Below are 18,586 nucleotides of genomic sequence, written 5' to 3' on the forward strand. Positions count from 1 at the left end.
TAACCGTTTGGCAGACATTTAACGAAAGTGAGAATGCGAAGGAGCATAAATTTACAGAGCCCCACAGAAACCAAATTCCGGTGTCGGAGTTCTGTTGAACAGATGCCTAGCGTGCCCCATGGCTTTCTTTTAAACCTGATGTGCTGACTTCTGTACCGAAAATTGCTTGTAAATGAACCAGATATTTAACACAATGACAAAACACAAAATTTAATTTTGTGGAAAGGGTGCATATAAGTTCCCGAATGTGGATGCTGCAGCGATCAAATCTTTGTGGCAGCGTTTTAAATTTAGAGTGAGGAGAAGAGAGAACGCTAAAAAATCTCATAATAATGGTGGCAGGATTTTGATTTATATGCATACATGCATGTTTACATGCATACGAAGACAGCCATGCCAATCAGCACATCTTAGCGATTGTTATGTGCCGCTGCTTTGTGTCAGAAACATAGTTCGTTTTAGCGCAGAGAATAATGCTTTCGTGTGGGCGAGAAAAAGACTTGCACCCTCAAAAATGTTCTCGTATCATGCTCCATCGGATGCGAAGTCGTGGATTTGTAGGACTGATACTGCTATGTCAAAACGTACTGGGACTTACGGAAAGAAGAAAACTTTGACGCCGTCTGTCAGAAAGCTACGCAAGGCCATGCCTTTGCAAACGAGATGTGCGATTGTGCCACAAAGAGCGCTGTTTGCCTTTCTTGTAATAAATATAAAGATGAAAAGGTTACAGATATTGTACTTGTAGCGGTCGTCATTGTATCTGAAGTAGTAACTTAGCGCGATAAAAACACGGAAACAAGAAAGGTAGACGAGGACAAGCGCTTGTGCTTGTACACATTTCTTGTTTCCGTGTTTTCATAGCGCTATGTTACTACTTCAATTATGGACGACCAACTAGCCAAGCAATCAACTCTTCTAGAATTCATTTTATTTGACTAGCGTTCCGTTATGTACCGTTTTATCACATCATCGCTGCTCATCAAGCCAAACAGTTTAGACACACTGTTAATGCGATTAGCATTTTTAGGATACTTCATATAATTTCCGGTGTTTATCCACCTATCTTTCTATCTGCGTCTGTAATTGTTTTCTCGCCAACCTGGGCCTGTGTATGGTAATTGGGTTCACCACAAGACGACAGCTTAAGGAATCGGGTTTCAAACCGACTGTGGCACCAACGTCGGTCGCTGGGTTGTGCCACTCCTGACGGAACCTCTGTGACGTAAACTTGGGTCAATTTCATTTTCAGTTTATTATTCTTTAAATAAATTGAATTGGTAAGATACAATATACAGAGGAGTGTCCCAAAGTCCAAGACTGCAACGCGATTCTCGGTTAATAATAACAATGTAGAGATGTATTGAAGAAGAGCAAGCCAAGTAAAACAAACGAACATAATCGCGAAAATACAACATAGAAAAATAATATCAATAAAAACAAATTGTATGTATATAAGTCTATAGTGCATTAAAAAAACGCTCAATACATACAAATGACAAATCTAGCGTAATGAATGACGTAAGCTTAGTTACACATATAAAACAGCTTAAGGGCATGACTAAATCTATGAAAGGATGAAGACTGTGTGCTGACGGGTAAACCGTTCTACAGTTTTATAGCAGCGAATGATGATGTCGATTCTACATATTTAGAATGAACCATAGGTGGTAGGACATTAGAGTTACGTGCAAAGCTGGTATTATTGATATTGATGAGGTGCATATAATCAATGAATGGGTATGAGAGCTGTTTAGTAATAATTTATAAAACAAAATTATTAGATGATATTTCAACAAGTTCTTTAAAAGGATGTTATTTTCATGAAGTAGAGGAGTAGCACTCGTGAAAAAACCACTGTTAGTGATAATGCGTATTGCTTGGTTTTGTAAGTGCTGAATAGGCGAGGTATGACAGTTATACGTGTTTCCCCAGGAAACAATGCCATAATTAATTTGACTGTGAATGAAGGCAAAGTATAATGCTAATAATGTGTCTTTAGAAAAGTATGGTCTTGATTTGATTAATGCTCTAATGCAGAAGGTACACTTTTGCCTAATGAAGGCAATGTGTTGAGGAAACTTAAGGTTAGAATCTAATTTGATGCCCAAAAATGATACACAGTCGGAGACTGGAATGTGATGACCATCTAGAGTTATCTCAGGCAAGCCAGGTAGTATTCTTTGGGTAGATCGGAAAATCACGAATTGAGTTTTTGAAGGATTGATAATTAATTGACTGGACGAACACCAAGCAGCAATATTATGAAGCTCATTGTTTAGTTTAATCATAAAGGTTGTTAAAGAATTGTCACGCAACGAGATAGTAGTATCGTCTGCGCATAGTGCACATTCTGTCGACTTAATACAAGTGGGTAAATCATTAATATAAATAGAGAATAGTAAGGGACCTAGTATGGAGCCTTGTGGCACACCTTGGTTAATAACTTCAGTATCCGAATAACCACCTCAAAAAAAAAAAAGAAAAACTGTTTCTTCTCTATATGCAGCTATGGGTATGTGCATCTAGGTGTGTGCCGATCTTCAATAAAAAAAAATAAAAGCTCCCCGGAACTGGTCGGAATCAAACCCGTGTCACGTATACTCAGGCAGTCTCGTCTGATTATATATGCTCACACATGTGACGCGCGGACTTGAAAGCGCCGCCGCCAGATGATGCAGCGTGTGCAGAGAGATGTGCGAGAAAGGAGCCCGGCTGCATGCGCGCCTCGCACGTGACGCGTTTTAGCTGTGGTAACACGCGATGGGTTGCTACATCGGTTGAGCGCTAAGATGGATGGAAACAACATTATTTTAAATTCGGCAGAGTTTAACGACCCGGGCTCAGGTCTCCCATGTGGGGACTTCGAGGCTTTGCCTCGTCGCCCCCTCTCGGGCCTGCTGGACAGTCTACTCTTGCGTTTTGAGGTTGGAGCTGCGCAGAGCGGCTGCCCACTTCAACGCAAGAGCCTTCGGATCTACTGCCATTGTAGCTGGTATAGCACGACATTCCCACAACATGTTTGAGAGCGTCGACATAGTTGCCTGACATAACTTGCACAGAGCACTCGGGTATTGCGCGGGAAAAATGTCCCGCAATCGCACTGGACTGGGGAAAGTTTGTGTCTGCAGATGTTGCCAGACGACTGCCTGGCGGCGTTTCAGTTTGGGGTGAGGTGGGGGCAATACCCGCCTACCTAGCTAATCGCATTCGCGTCGACATTCATTGTGAGATGCGTTCGGTCAGAATTTTCAAAAATACTGGGTGAACTGTTCTTTCAACATATTGCACAACTATGTTGGAAATTATTTTATGAACGTGAAGGTTTCTGAAACAGTCACAAACTCTGCCACAAGTGATTTTCATATGTCTTTTTTTTACCCCATCTCGGTAAAGGAGCAGCTGCGGCTTATACGTGACGTCTAGTCTGCTTGCCTACTCTTGCCGTAATTGTGGCAGCAAGGGAACGTTACTTTTACAATAGAAACGTTGCCACGTTACTCGCTGTTGCCGGGCGGACAAGCTTTCTGCATGCGACCTGTTATAGCTGTGTAGATGTTTTTAGCGTGGCAATAAGCTGTTCTTATTATAAAAGCTAACCTTTATTAAAGAATTTATTGAAGACATTTCATTGAATATGCCACAGTGTTACAATACTAGGCTATATTTTACTAAAAACACTCATGAAATGTGCTTACAGTGAAATAAATGAAAAACAAAGTACATTTTACAGTGTAGTACTAAATATGCTTTGCATGATACGAACTTTACTGAAAAGTGCAGCAAACAATAAAAGCGAAATACTGCCAATAAGAAACAGAATAAGAGAACAGAATATTGACAAATAAACAAAATACCTCGCCACAATTTTCTACAGAAATACGCTGGGAGTCGGGCAGGAAATTTTCACTCTATGTTAAAGATACATCATGAATAAGATGTGGAACGTTGCAAACATCTGCATGGGATAATAATTAGACAGCCATTAAAATCCAGTAACCGCCACTCGCTTCCGAACAGCTGATGACTGTCAGGGATGTCATTGTGAGTCTCCATCACATGAATTGAAATTCCGTCGTGTAACATTATTTTTTTTAGACTCCTGGTAGCAGCATCGAAATAACCGTTTGCGGGTGCAAAAGAATCGCGTGAGGGCGTTCTCTGCGCGACATCCCATGGCTAGTGGAGCGCTGCTATTTTCCCATTTACACGATGCCTGCGCCGATCTGCGCGCTATTGTTAAAGATATGCCAAGTAGTAAGCCACTCAGAAAGTGAAAGTTTTCCCGTTTTCCCGCGTTAACGTCCACGGGGGGTGCCAAGAGCGTGAAAATTGGGCTCAGTGCTCGCGAGTCACTTTCACGCACGCATCTTCAATTGTCACGGCAAGCAAGGAACTGAACGTATACTATAGGAGCGCTTAGCAGCTGTGTGTACTTGGAGAACCCTCATTGTCAGCCTTCAGCGTAGCTTACGCCATACCTGACACACACCTAAAGCCGTGAGAAGCAGTTAATGGTGCTTATAAAATAGTAAACAGAATGAAAGCAGGTAAACAATATTCGAAGATGCTGCGGAATCGAAAACCTTTTAAGTATTGTTTGGTGAACAATCTTGGTCACTAGCATATATATATATATATATATATATATATATATATATATATATATATATATATATATATATATATCTATAGGCTCGCCTATATGTAGCCACTCACTAGTCTATATTTGCGTATTTCTAGCATATAGACAGAAAAGAGCACGCGGAATTCTGGTTTTGTTATGTCACATAAGTAAACACGAGTCTGATGTCATCACCGGAAAGTAGTAATGGTTAATTTGCGAGCTTTGGCCACTAACTTAGGAATATTCATCTTAAGATCACACTGGACAATTCGTTTTCTGAACCATTTCTCCGGCAGAGCCGTTTAAGTTCTCAGGTGGAAGTTGCTACATTTAATGCATTTGCAGCAGCGCTTAGCACCATCAAGAAACACAACGCGCGACGTTCGTCTGGATCTGTATATACTTGTAGCACTTGAAGTTTTGATATAATTTATCATTTTTCTTTCGCTCAAGGGCCAGAGATGGCCGACGCGCGCCACTTTGAAGTTTTGTAACCACAGCCTTTTTATAGACTCCGGCACGGAGGATACTGGCGGAGGAAGCGGATCAGATACAGATGACGCAGAAAACACCGGTGAGTATTAGTGCAGCCTCCGCTTAACCATGATCATTATTGGGACATACGAAGGCTGCACTGAGGAATTTGGATGACTGCAACAGCCAAGATTTTTGGTGAAATGCTCAACTCTTACGGAGGTAACAGCATGAACATTGTCATCCAAAGAGCTAAGCACTGTTCAGGGCCCTTCTGGTGGGTTTCAATGACCGGTCTGTTGATTGGCTGAGAAATTGTTCGTTCGAAACGTATAAGTTGAGAGCATGCTTATTAGCTTCTACATGAGTATTCTGGTTTCGTCACTTAATTTGTTATACCATTGGCAGTCAGTGCTGTCTCCTGCGGATGCACTGGCACTCACAAATGGAACAAGGAAACCAAGATGAAACGGCTAATGATAGCGCAAAACTTATGTTCCAGATCATGTTTAATTCAGGGAGTGCATATGCTTGATTACAGAGTATATTATACCCATTATTAAATCGAATAAATACCTTAAAGTTATCTTTGTATCTAAATTCGGCAGCTTGCATTTTCGTTGTGCGCGACTGTACATTCCAATCATGAAATCATCCCAAGGCACCTCTTTCTTTTTTGCTATCTTTGATCGGGCGTTTTGCCCAGGCGCTAAATTCAGCCATGGCGCTATCGGCTACTGACTTCTCTGTAGCGGATTTTCCACCGCATAAGCTCACCGCTATTTCTGTGTTACGAGCTATAGTTGTGCTGATCAAATTAAGTGGCTGCATTAAGGATTTCATAATCGCCAACATTCTGTTATTTCTCGACAAGAGATGGCATGAATGTTTTATATAGATGACGAACTCCTCAAATTTTACGACAGTCTACGGTTGTAATAGTGTGCGATGTGAGAATACGGTCGGCTGGCCTGTCAGCACTAATTTTCGCAGCTTGAATTGAGGTCATGCGAATTGCTAATAAAGGGCTGTACTAAAGGATCAAACATCATTTGCTCACTCGATTGAAGACATTACTTCGATGCGACGTCATTTAGGTTATACTCAAGTTTCTGTAATTCATACAAATGGTATACGTTATCTTATCCCAAAACATGTACGAAACGGTTGTCGAAACTAATCACCACTTTATGTCTCCCCTTTGTCTTCGTAGTTTGCGCTGTTGTAATTATGGAAATTGCAGCTTTCATGTCAAGCTTTAATAGAGACAATGTTTTAATGTAAAATAAATATCACGGAGAAGAGGTAGATATTGCATTTAAGTTGAAACACCCAAAGTATGACAATTTCATTTTATGCTTGCAATTGCTCCTGCAAATCAAATTGAGAGATGTTTCTAATTTCGTCTATGAAATTAAGAATGAGTGAAAGTAAGACCGGCGCAATGAAAACAGAAATGAAATTTAGTGTAGTATTTCATGTGTCAAGGAGAGCTTATTTAAAGAACTTCTATCGAGTTGCTACTAGCAACACACACACTCACTCACACACACACACACACACACACACACACACACACACACACACACACACACACACACACACACACACACACACACACGCACACACGCACACACGCACACACGCACACACACACACACACACACACACACACACACATCCTGCAATTATTAGCTTGTATTTTGAGTACTGTCCGTAAGTTCAACATTTCAACATTGTAGGAGCACGCAAGTTTCGCTTTGCACAGATGAGATGCACGAGAATTCGACCGATATATGCCTAGAAAAACCAAGGACTAGTGCGATGTTCAAATAAAGACCATTCATTAATCTCTCTTTCAGTAAAAGGTTTCAACGCTCTTGTTTATGACTTAATTTAAATTTCTCTCGTCAAAATACTCACACACCTTGTATCTTCTATTTCCGTTTCGATATAATCCTTTGAGAATAATAAATCCCTTGTGGCGTCATTAAATATGAAGGTTACAGAGTACTTAAATAAATTTTTAGTACAAGGTCGCCAATACTTGACGCTCTCGTAAGCACGCGTCTTAATACATACAGCGAGCCTGAGATAGGCATCTCGCATGACTTGGGCACCTAATTCAATTCATTGAAAAAATTAATGCTTGTGTTAGACACAAAGTACAACTACTCTACACGTTAAGTGACGTCCTGTCACAAAAATTCCTGCTATGTATTGATATTCAGCTTGAGTCAGCTGTATGCTGCTGGTGCTACTGCGCTGGCCGCCAGAACTTGTTCGTCTGGCAAAAACAACCCTACGATGAAACAGTCATTGAGCCATGCTGCAACTGGCTAAAACCCACCAACCTTCTAAATGATCAGGTGATTTTGGCCATGACAGGTTTTCTTTCAAAGTTCAATAGAACGGCCGCAATAAAATATTGGAAATTGTCGAAATTTCTCGATTCGAAGTAAATCTGATATCTCGAGTGCAGCAGACCTTGACTATGTCACTTGTAATTAAGTGCCAAGCTGAATAAAAAATAAAGGCGAAGCCTGGAGACGTTGATAAATGCAAATCAGGAAAGACGTAAGAAGAAATGTAAATTTCTACATTGTACAATACAGCAGTATCTACTGTGTACTACGCGTAGTACTTGAGGAGGCATACGAGCAAAACTAAGCTATTCAGTATGGGAAGTAACACGACCTGCTGGCTTTAGTATGATACGCGTACGCTCACTGGTTCCCACAATCTAGAAACGTTGGCTTTGCTGTGTTGCTCGCAGTGTTCACTCCGTTGTATATAAAAACCGTGATGCAATCAGTGAATTAACAGTGCTATCTCAATGAATAGTACGTGCTCATCAACGCAAAGCACCACCTACCTTTTCTAATTCATCGGAGAGAAGCTTCATGTCTGCTCATTGATCTATACAGATGATGGTGAGAAGGATTCCAAGGACGGGAAGCTTAAAAAGGAAAAGAAACAAAGTATGTATCTTTTGTCACATGCGTAGAACAGCTTATACAAAAATTTTCATTTAGGCTAAGCGATACACAAATGAAATCATAGGAGGGAGTCAGCCATACTGGATTAACGCGCTGCTTTCCTGTGTGTGCTTCTTTTGTTGCGCAAGCAATCCTAAGCGTATGGTGATTTTCGTAACGATGTGCATTTTCACATTTATTTGCTAACACGCGTTCACTTCCCTAAATAACAATAGCCCAGAACAACTAATGGTATTTTCTCAAGAATGCGAATATGAAGGATAATGAATGTCTAAAAAATACATCACTCGTATACTAGTCTGTACGGGAACCAGCAATATACAAAACAGCGCCGCGAGGCGTCGTGCTATGGCAAATTTTAACATCATGGATGCTGCTTTTTAACTAAAGAATAGCGACTACTACACCCAAGCCTACTTTTGCCGTTATTCAGGTTGAAAAGCTCTGGTCACCTGCAAAATATGAGCATGCGATGCTTTATGGAAGTTGCCATGTAGAGTTTGGACACGACGTTACAACCGCTTGCTCGTTGTTAAGAAAGAGGGATCTGCCAGTAGGCGACTTGGCTAAGGTGTTTCTTCATAATTTTCTAGTAGGCTATAGTTGGCTTCAGAATAGAGGAAAAGGTGAACGGATTCTTGGCAAACAGCCGGCACGCGCTGGGACTGCTTTTTCAGTTGCAGCCATTTTCCCGAGCGCAGACAGAAGTTTGCGTCAAAACGTAAAGGAATTAGTGCTTGGCGCCGCCTTCTGTGACACTACAATTGAGGGGATTTATTTTTCCTATTTTTGTGGCCATGCGAAATGGATGTGCTTTTCTGTGTTCATTGACATGATCTAATATAATTAGCGCACAATTAGGGGTAAAATAGTATTTTCTCGCCAGATATCCATGCTCATGTTTAAAAAACCTCTGTCACCTATTACATTTTATAGGGGCGTCTTTTGAAGCTAGAAGCGTTATATAAAGAATTTTCATTGTTTGCTACGCTTAATTGTTTTAGTGAGGTTTAACTTATACCTCTACGGTTGTTGTGTTCTTGGGCGGTTTCTCTTCAAATCTCTGACATTATCTTTTCTTTGGGGTGCTGTAACATAATTTTTTATCAGAGCGATGGAGCTTCTAACACGTTACCATAAAAAACTGCGAGATTTATTTATGCAAGAATTGATAAAGTGTGCTCACATTTGAGTGTAACATGAGCGGTCTGAAATTGCTCGCGGTATAATCAGTGCCACATATGGCACTGAATGAAAGGCCAGCTGGTTAGTTTCTTTGTCAAGAAGCATTAGTTTTGTCTGTTACCACAAACGAATGGGCATCCTGTTCGGTTCAAGGGCACCCTCACCAAGCTAACTTTGGCTGTTGGAAACAGAGTAAGCGTGGTGCATAGATCACACGCCGATAATCGAGCCTGCAAAGCATCAAACCAGTGAATGGCTCGAAAAGTTCCGAAATTTCCAGCGAAACTTCGCGAGCTCGTCTTCGCGAGGAAGCCGCGCTTCCTGCCAGAGAATCAAGGTCGCATGCATGGACGCTCTAACGTCAGAGGCACCGCCTGCGTTTTCACCGATTATGACACGTTACTACGCTACATAATCAAGTGCAGAAAGCGCAAAACCACCCACGAAAGGCTGTCGCGCAACAGAAGAGGAAGAGAAGAAGAAACTCCAGTTGACATCCACATAAAACGAAGCATTCTTGGTGTGATTGGGTCATGTACCACGTTTGTCTGCGTATGAATTATGGTTTCCGAGGTATAAATATTAGTATTGTTATTCGAGGTATAAATATTAATGCAGATGCCAGCGCTGTCAACCCGCGATGCAGTGACTTTCTTTCTCCATCTCCTCAGCCATGTGACGGAGTACATGTCTGGAACAATAAAAGGACTAAATACTAGCATTAATGAGCAGTGTGTCTTAAGAAGAAATTATTTTATTTGCAGCACATCATAGATAAGCTGGATGTATAATCAAAGATAGGCTGGGTTATATGCACATGCTTACATTCACTGCATTCTTCGTATACATGACATGTTTACATTTTCAGCGGTGATCTGCAGTGTTTTGTTGCACTCGTGGTGTTTCTGATGTGTCAGCTTCTAATGCAACCGGGATGATGATAGCGATCTAAAGAAAGCAAAGACGCTTGAATCGAAATGCACCAAGTGCCTCAACGTGGCTCATCGTGGCTTGCCGACGAGAAAGGGCGTTCCATGTCGCTTCGTCGACACATGCATCCGTGACGTAATGGTTTCAACATCAGGCTTGGGTGCCATAGCGGTCCTGCGTTCGAATTCCACCGTCTGACGATTTATTAACGATTATTTAATTATTATAACACCGTTGTCTTTTGAGAATGATGAGTTCGCAAAATCGCGAAACCGTTTAAAGCCAAGGAAAACGAACTATAGGGAAACCTATGTACTGACAATCCTTCTAATGCTGTGTGAATCGCACTCCTTGCAGTTTCTGTGGAAACTAGCGCCACAGTTACCCATAGAGATTATTGTATAAACCTCTATGTTTTAAACGGTAAACTCGTAAAATAGTTCTTAGCTGTACCTTTGCTAGGTGGCACCACGATCCCGTTAAATGCGTTTGGCGTTAGATGCCAGATACGTACGAAACTGTGCCTAGAACTCGGCAAGAAAGCTACCCTTTAAATAAAACGAAGATTCCAAACAAGCGCCGACGCTAACGAAGTATTAGTATTATTATTCGAGGTATAAATATTATGGAGGTCCCAGCTCTGTCAAGCCGCCATTTAATTCATCGGATCATTTCAACATTGATAGAAATGATCCGATGAATTAAATGCACATTTTATATGTTAATCTGTCTATTTTTCATGTTTACTATGCACATATTACGCATCTCATTTGCTTCGTATCTAACGCACAATTACGCCGACTAAACTTTTCTTGGCCTTCCAGTAACAAATACGAAACGCTCGTTGTATTCATCAAAAGTCTCTGCAGCCACGCGTTTTTTGAAGGAAAAAACCAGCCAATAAACACAAACGACAAGAGGAGAGGTTCACACCACAACAACACAACGACAACAACGTTTTTTGTTGGGTGACTCTGTTGCGCACCAGGACCTCCGAACGCTGCTCGACATCCTGCCGGCCCTGGTGGACATGATATGAATCATGCATGTGGGCGATACAGGCCTCGCCAGCTTCGGCCGTTTTCAAAGCGTGGCTGACGGGTGATTTGATGAGACGAGCTCCACACTATTCGGCATTCTCATAATTTTTTTGCTTATGACGTTAAAAGTTGTTGAATCGTATTCTTTCTCGCTGATCATTTGTTCTTACTGAGACTTCTATAGTTCTATAAATGATTTATTATATTGCTCTTTTACTCTCTTGATTTCCAGACTAATGAGACACAGGCATCATGACCAAGCTGCCACTTCATCTTCTGCTGTAGAAGGCCGACACTGAAAGGGCATGCATTTGTCGTGACTCAGTTCAATATAGCAACAAGCAAAAGTTCTTGCCAACTGTAAAGATATTTTTGCGTTTTACACTCTCTTTACGAATCCCACTTTTAATGGCACCTGATTTATTCCAGTTTCTTTTCTGCTGTGAGCAGTTTAATAATTCTGTATGCTCAATATATTCTAGTATTTAAGTTTATTCACCAAAATCCTGGTTCTAATAAAAAAAATGTTGCAAGTATTGCAACAACTCCTGTTTGTTCTTTCTTTGTCTGTGGCCTGTCAAGTTGCTAAAGTATTATTTCTCCCCAACTCGACCACTATTCTGGAATTTCGCGAATCTCCTGCTCATTCTTTTTCTGAACGCCCTTAAAGAACGGAGCACTTGTCATTAGTTTTATGACGCACAGACATGACACCCATCATAGAAAGGAAACGTAAATTATTCAAGCAGTGTGGTCAAAACGCTCGTCGAACGGAGCTGCTTTCTTGTAAAGGTAACCAATAATTCATCAGCGTCACGAGTTTATACGAAATAACTATAAAAATACACCTTTCATAATTCTTTATGCTTGTCGGACGACAACTAAGAATTGAACGATGAAATGGTTTGTTAAGCGAGGCGCAGTGGTCGCGCTATCATTCTCAGTCAAGGTCCTTGACATAACGACACGCCTGCGCTGTCTTGTTACGAACCTTGAGAAAGTCGACGTGTTATTTCCCGTTCTCGATGTATACGACATGTAACACCGCTCGCAGGCCGCGCAAATTGAGGAGTTGCTTGTCAGATGTAGGAAGAGGCCCGTCCACTTCAATATCTTCAGTGGCTTCCCGAGTTGCTGTTGACACCTTCTCGAGGAACGGTGTGCTCTTGTTGGAAGCTTCAAAACAGGCATGACATTGTCATAGATATGAGCCAGCGCTGGTACAAAATCGCGCATGCGCATCCCGCAGATGTGCTTGTTTTTTCTTGAATAAAACTTCAGTTGGAAGTCGGCACTTGTCTACGTCTGTGTCTTTCGCCGTCCTTTGTTCAAGTTCGCGCTGTTAAACGCCATGAATGAACACGAACTAGACCGTCGCATACCTTACTTCAAAATAGAACGGTACATGTTGCAATCTACGACTGACGTCCTTCCTTCCTTCTGTGCAGTGGCCTTCGCCTAGAGTTCAATCCAGATTAGGTAGTGATCGTTGCCAATAAGGTCTGCACCATGCCTCCAGTCAATCACAAGTCCCGGTGTCGCTTAAGTTAAGTCAGGCATGCTCTCGCGGGACCCAGAGTGGAGTACGTGAGGAGTGGAGAAGTCCAAGTCGTTCGCCTAGACACCGTCATGTGCTTCAATTTCTTCAAATAGTATGCGTCCCCTCTTTGAATTCCTGTCATATTCCCAGTTTTGATGAAGAGCGTTGAAGCCTCCTCCCACAAATACTCGATCCTTCGGATATACGTCTCACAGTTTACGCAACCGTGCAAAATTACGTTTATTCTCACCACCTTTCTTGTAGCAGTTCGCTTCGGGACGAAGGTAGGCGGACACAAGTATTATTTGACGACCTCTCAGTTTACGTCACACCGCCATCTCATCTTGGATATTGCTACAGTACTTAGATGGGTCGAGCTGTGCATGCGGTACATACCAGCGCACAAAGGCAGCGACCTGTGCTTCAGCTTCCTCTTCTCTCTATTGGTGCCATATCTTTTTTCCAGTCTTCACGTGTAATATGCTTATTTGAAAATGCCATTCGGAGCCCCGGATGCCAGGAGTGGTACCCCTTGTTTCTTACCACAGAAACACCGTCGGCCTACCCATACGCTCAGAAGGGGCGTTGAGTTGGGTGGTGCACCGGTTGACCTAGCGGCGGTTCCACTACAAGAGTACTGCGGTCTGCATTGGCACTGCATTGTGACCACTGCGGTTGGTTCACGACCTCTCGATGCTGGTAAAAAATGGCCATAATTTGATCCTGCAGTTTCTGGAGAGCTTGCGTGAACTGTTGCGCCATATCGTGCTGTGCCTGTTTCATTTGATCGGATTGCTTCATAACTTTTGCCTGTAAAGCTTGGGTCTGCCACTGAGCTTGTTGTTGCATTGCCTAGGCTGTCATATCATTGAGAAATTGCGTGACCCATTCAGGAGCATGGTATGGCGGTGGGACCACTTCCATTGATGCTCCTGATTGTTTGTTGGAAGGCTCTTGCTGTGGATTCTAGAGATTACAGCCGTTATTTTGATGCTGCCGTGTACATTTAGAAGCTGGGGCAAAACAACTTTTGAGAAGAGATATATATTTGAAGCTCTAGGTGCCAGACTTTTTGGGATTTGTGAAGGCCGACTTGATAGTCCTCGGCGACGATCAGGGCCGTCCTCTTGTATTTGTCGTCTTCCTGTTGCGCAATTATCCTCGTGGAGGCAAACAGGACTAAACGTAACGTTATACTTCGCGTGCCCCCTCTATCCCCCCAGCCCTCCATTTCCTTCTGTCGAATCAACACGCCTCTCCTGTCGCACCAAACCACGCGTGCCCAAAGCGCGTGGAAACGCTTTGTTCCTAGAGGACTCTTGAAAGCCTCTTTTTTGGAGTTATTTTCCTTTTATGAGGGGGCTTCTGCGGAATGCTCCCTCCGAGCTCTACTAGGTGGCACACATTTCTACGGCCCATAATGAAGAATAGCCAGAAAAGAAAGCTTTGCCTTCAAAGAACCTTTTCGAGATAATGGCGGATAACCACGCAAAACGGAATGGCCAATTGCTGGCACCCAGCTGTGTCCTCGACAGTGAAGGGTATGGCACTAGGTCCGCGACCACAGTTCGCGATTCACCGAAGCAGGCTGTCTACAGGAGCACCTCAAAACGTCCCAACGCACATGCCAGAAGGAGGGGGATAACCATGGCACTCCTCCTTGCAGAAATTGTCGTCACCTATTTTGGGCTACGGTGATCGTCCATAAACCTAGGCAATATTTTTCTCGACTTTCACCTTTATCCCACAGTAAGACTATGTACCAAGTCGTGCGCACATGAACAAATAGTTAATCATGATGGTAGCATTTACTGCATTTGCTACGTTTAAAAGCGAAACGAGCACCCGTAAAATTGGGTCCGCTTGTTTTTCATGAGCTATCGCCATTTGTTTCTGCGTGCTGTGTTGCCTTCGATTCAAGAACAATGGACCTTGTCCAGTTGGAGAAAAGGAGAAAAGACGTAAATAGAAGAATGAAACAGTCGCCACGGTTGCATTGTATCAAGGTAAATAACAATGCTGCCCTCTCGGAAGAATGTCTTCCGCAAGCTGCGTTTGGAGCTCTGTGCGCTCACCATGCGTGCGTAAAAGCAGCAGGCAAATGTACCGTCTCGTGTGCCGATACTGGTAAGGCAGCAAAACATGAAAGTCGCCATAGTCACCATCACACTGGTTGTCTTGGTGATTATAGTCACGGAAGTGGAGCTCGCAAGAGCAAGAAGTGAGTAAAGCTGAACGGCGCCGCCTGCTCTTTTAAGCTTTTTTGTTAGAGGGCAGCGATCATTGCGATGAACCATTTTCTTTCGCGGCAGCGTTGCCAGGGCCACGGAGGCTGCATTGATGTTGCAGCGGAAACAAGGTGCCAGGATATGGACAAACTGCTACTCTTTGTAACTGTTTTTTTTTATCAAGAAGTTGTAAAATGCGCTTGGAAATGTAATTTATAGCAGTGAATATTTAGGCATAAGTCAAAATTGCAAATAGCATGTTCAAATCAAAATCGAGTAAGGCAGTGGAACTTTATTATGGTAAAAGGAAAAGTAAATACAGAAATATCTGGACCAATAGCCTAAATGGCTAGTGACTGGTCCAACACAAAAATGATTATCGATCTTGTACAAACTGTTACTGGTCGTAAATACAGATAACTGCTATACATAGGTACTAATCAGTTACCAGCCATATATTGTACAACATGAACAAGCACATAATAATCTACATAAATGAGACAACACGCACACAAGCCAAAGAAATAATAAACGAAGTAATGGTACTACACAAAAGGGAAAAGTACGTGAACAAAAGGTCAAGACATTACATGTTTAGAGAGGAAGTAACGATTACATATTATGTCGAAATTTGCTACAAACTTTATTTATGCGATTTGGAATTATATGTACACTCCAGGTGCATTACTGCGTTGCCGCCGGCGTCGCCATGAGGTTCCGTATGAGTGAAAGCTTGTGATCGTGAACCGGTGAACGCGGTTCAATCTCGCGTGCGCGAGCGAGGAACGCGGCCCGGATGCGCGCCCTCTCCTTTGGCGCGCGAGGCAGGTGGGTGAGGCGAGGGAGTAGGGGCATTCTTCTCCGGCCGCTGCTACAGTGCCTAGATGTCCTCCTTGCCCGCTACTCCGTACAGAGTGGAGACAACCGTGGTTTCTGCAACGGCGTTGGCCATGCGAATCACGGACGCCGTAGTAGACGCTTTGGCGGACGCTGCAGGGACGCGTTGCCGGCGCTCGTGTGTCTTGAAAGCGGTCTGCGACGTGGCTATAGTGCACGCCCGCACGGGCCTCACCACAAAGCGATCTGCAATGTTTGCAGAGTGCCATAGAGTTTCTCACTATAACACCTAGAGGGTAATCTGGCGCCACCGTCTATGGGAGTTCTTAAGGGGGCACCGTGCCGTCATGGGAATGACGGCATATGTGTCTGCGAGGCTCGTGTTGGCTGATGTTGTAAGAGGCTTCGTCTAAAACGTGGATATCGCTACGCAAATAACGCGTTCTCAAAGTAAAATCTTCATAAAATGTTTCCATTCACGCATATTACATCTTTACTCACCCACGATGCATGACCAAGCGAAGAAAAGCAAGAACAGACGACCAACTGTTTCAAAGCGAGCGCGAACCTTGTCGTCTGTCCTCCAACTTTAGCGGCCCGCTGATACTTTTTACGTAACATGTAGTCGTACACACAATAACAAGTTCTCATAGTTAAACAAAACATGTTTTCGCGTAATAATAAAGCTAAAACAGCTTTTCACGTGCTGTTCTAGTAGAAAATGAATCATTGTGACAGAGGGAACGGTACTTGCCAAGCGCGTCTTCAAAGTGTCCTGTCTCTACGAGAACGATGCCAATCCAAATCCACAATATACCGGCATTCCCATGCATACCACAGCGCAGCAGCGCCAGATTTCCCTCTAGGTAATGTAGTGAGAAACTCTATGCAGAGTGCCCGTAGTGCCGGTAGTTTCGTATGCGCTGTGCTCTGGGCGTTTCGTTCGCGCTGAAGCGAGACATGCATGAAGGTCAATTCGGTTGTTGCTGCCGCGATTCCTCTCTCCAGAATTTTTGCAGCGAGTTTCCGCGCTCATCGCGCGAGATGTTTTCATGTTTACCTGTGCGCGTGACACCGTGCTGGTTGATTTAGGTAAAACACGTTGACGGGCTAGTTGGTTTGAATCAATGACAGAATGTGTAAGCGCGACTGAGCAAGGATGTAGAAAGAAGCAGACACACAAATACAGCGGTGTCTTCTGTTTATTTCTACGTCCTCGTTGAGTCACGTTTACACATTCTATCATTGTTCATTTAGTTAGTAATCAAATGTTTACAAGTTTATACGGCCGATAAATCTACTATACTTACTTTGCACAGCTATCTACCAATTTGCTATCACAATTGGTCCTTCGCCTTTCGGGCGGAACTACGAAATTTTTTCAAGAGGTAATTTATCCACATCTCAGCTTCGAAGAATTCGATTAGCGTTTCACCGTACACATTGAGGCACACAGGGAGATTTAGATTCCCGTTGCTTGCTTGTCGAGTGTTTAGCGATGGGAAAATGAAGACGTTACGACTCAGAGGTGTATTAGTGTTTATTATCTTGCTTACTGGGCACGATATCTTTGGGTTCCGCATAGTGATAAACGACAGCGCACGTAACCTCTCAAAGAGAGTACCACAGGGATGGTGCACCGGGGTAGAAGGTACGAACAGCCCGCTTTTGTAAGTGGAGTAACGGTGTTCGGTAAGTTGCGTATATTCGGCCCCATGATTTGCAACAATCACTTAGTTGGCAGTGAAATAGGCTAAAATACAAAGATCGTAGCAAAGTCAACTCAAACTACGGACTATTGAAAAAAAAAAAATGTGTTATGCTAGTCTACACGTAGAAAAGCATAGAAAAGATTATCCACAAATGGGTGACGGATACCGTGCAGCACGTCACCGACACTGCCTCGTCCTGGGTGGAGACGAACTATTCCGCGATGGTAGGCAGTCGGGGTATGGAACGGGAGGGGTAGCTACACGTCTGTATGCTGTGGTAATCTACTTCCCTAGACTTGACTGTGCTTAACTCTGCTTAAGTTGATATATCTGACGAGAAACACTCGGTCATAGCATTGGAGGGCTCTCACCACTTGCTCAAAGTTCTCGTAAGAAGTACATAGAAAGTAGAATTCCAAAATCAAGAAAGGGGCTGACAGATGGAATAGCACACTGTGGTATAAAAATTATAAACAGGTATCAGGTGCCTCAGAAATGCTGGCCAACGTTTCGATAAGGGGACCTATCTTCGTCAAGGGCGGCCTCGTCATCCTCGGCATGTTAGCATTAATGGGTTACTGCAGTGACGTCACGTGCGGTTGTCGGTGGCGGCTGGTTGTAAAGGGAGAGCCTTCAAAGAGAATGAGCACCGTCGCCTGACGTCTGTGAGCTTAGTTACCAAGTCGAGGGGACTAGAGCGGGAGAGTGGGAAGGTGGGAAGAAAAGAAAGAAAAGGTGAGAACAGAAAGTGGGGGACACCAATAGAAAAAAAAGGAAAACAAGAAAAGAAACCGAGCGGCATGGGAGGGTGTTGGGGAAGCTAGAGTTTAGGGAGCATTCAGGGGTATCGTTGACGGCATGTTTTTGTGGCTTTAGAAGAGCCGGTTAGTCGATCAGTGCGCGAGTAATAAAAAAGGCCCCAAAAGACATCAGTTGAAATAGTGACTTTAGTAATGTAGCAGCAATGCGTCGAGTAATTTTGAAGGGGTTAAGATGGTGACAAGGAGTCTGGGG

The 18,586-nt window shown here is 43.2% G+C and overlaps 2 protein-coding genes and 1 long non-coding RNA gene across 7 annotated transcripts in view; 2 read left to right on the plus strand and 1 right to left on the minus strand.

Annotated features, from left to right (window-relative positions):
• The window catches only part of LOC126533105 (uncharacterized), a 43,439-nt gene extending 31,639 nt beyond the window's left edge, over nucleotides 1-11,800 (plus strand). The window contains exons 11-13 of the mRNA XM_072289274.1: nucleotides 5,139-5,201; nucleotides 8,029-8,082; nucleotides 11,488-11,800. Of these exons, the coding sequence (XP_072145375.1) occupies nucleotides 5,139-5,201; nucleotides 8,029-8,082; nucleotides 11,488-11,492 (122 nt within the window). The 3' untranslated portion in view covers nucleotides 11,493-11,800. The remainder of the gene's footprint in view (nucleotides 1-5,138; nucleotides 5,202-8,028; nucleotides 8,083-11,487) is intronic.
• Nucleotides 1-18,586, minus strand: part of LOC129385288 (uncharacterized) — a 482,098-nt gene that overhangs the window by 145,390 nt on the left and 318,122 nt on the right. The gene's annotated exons all lie outside the window — the stretch shown is intronic.
• Nucleotides 14,841-18,586, plus strand: part of LOC140219526 (uncharacterized) — an 80,696-nt gene continuing 76,950 nt past the window's right edge. For all 4 annotated transcript variants that reach the window (XM_072289385.1, XM_072289387.1, XM_072289386.1 and 1 more), the window contains exon 1: nucleotides 14,841-15,016. In XM_072289385.1, the coding sequence (XP_072145486.1) occupies nucleotides 14,938-15,016 (79 nt within the window). In that variant the 5' untranslated portion in view covers nucleotides 14,841-14,937. The remainder of the gene's footprint in view (nucleotides 15,017-18,586) is intronic.

This window comes from Dermacentor andersoni, chromosome 7, assembly GCF_023375885.2.
Source record: "Dermacentor andersoni chromosome 7, qqDerAnde1_hic_scaffold, whole genome shotgun sequence".
In the NCBI taxonomy this organism is placed as follows: domain Eukaryota; kingdom Metazoa; phylum Arthropoda; class Arachnida; order Ixodida; family Ixodidae; genus Dermacentor; species Dermacentor andersoni.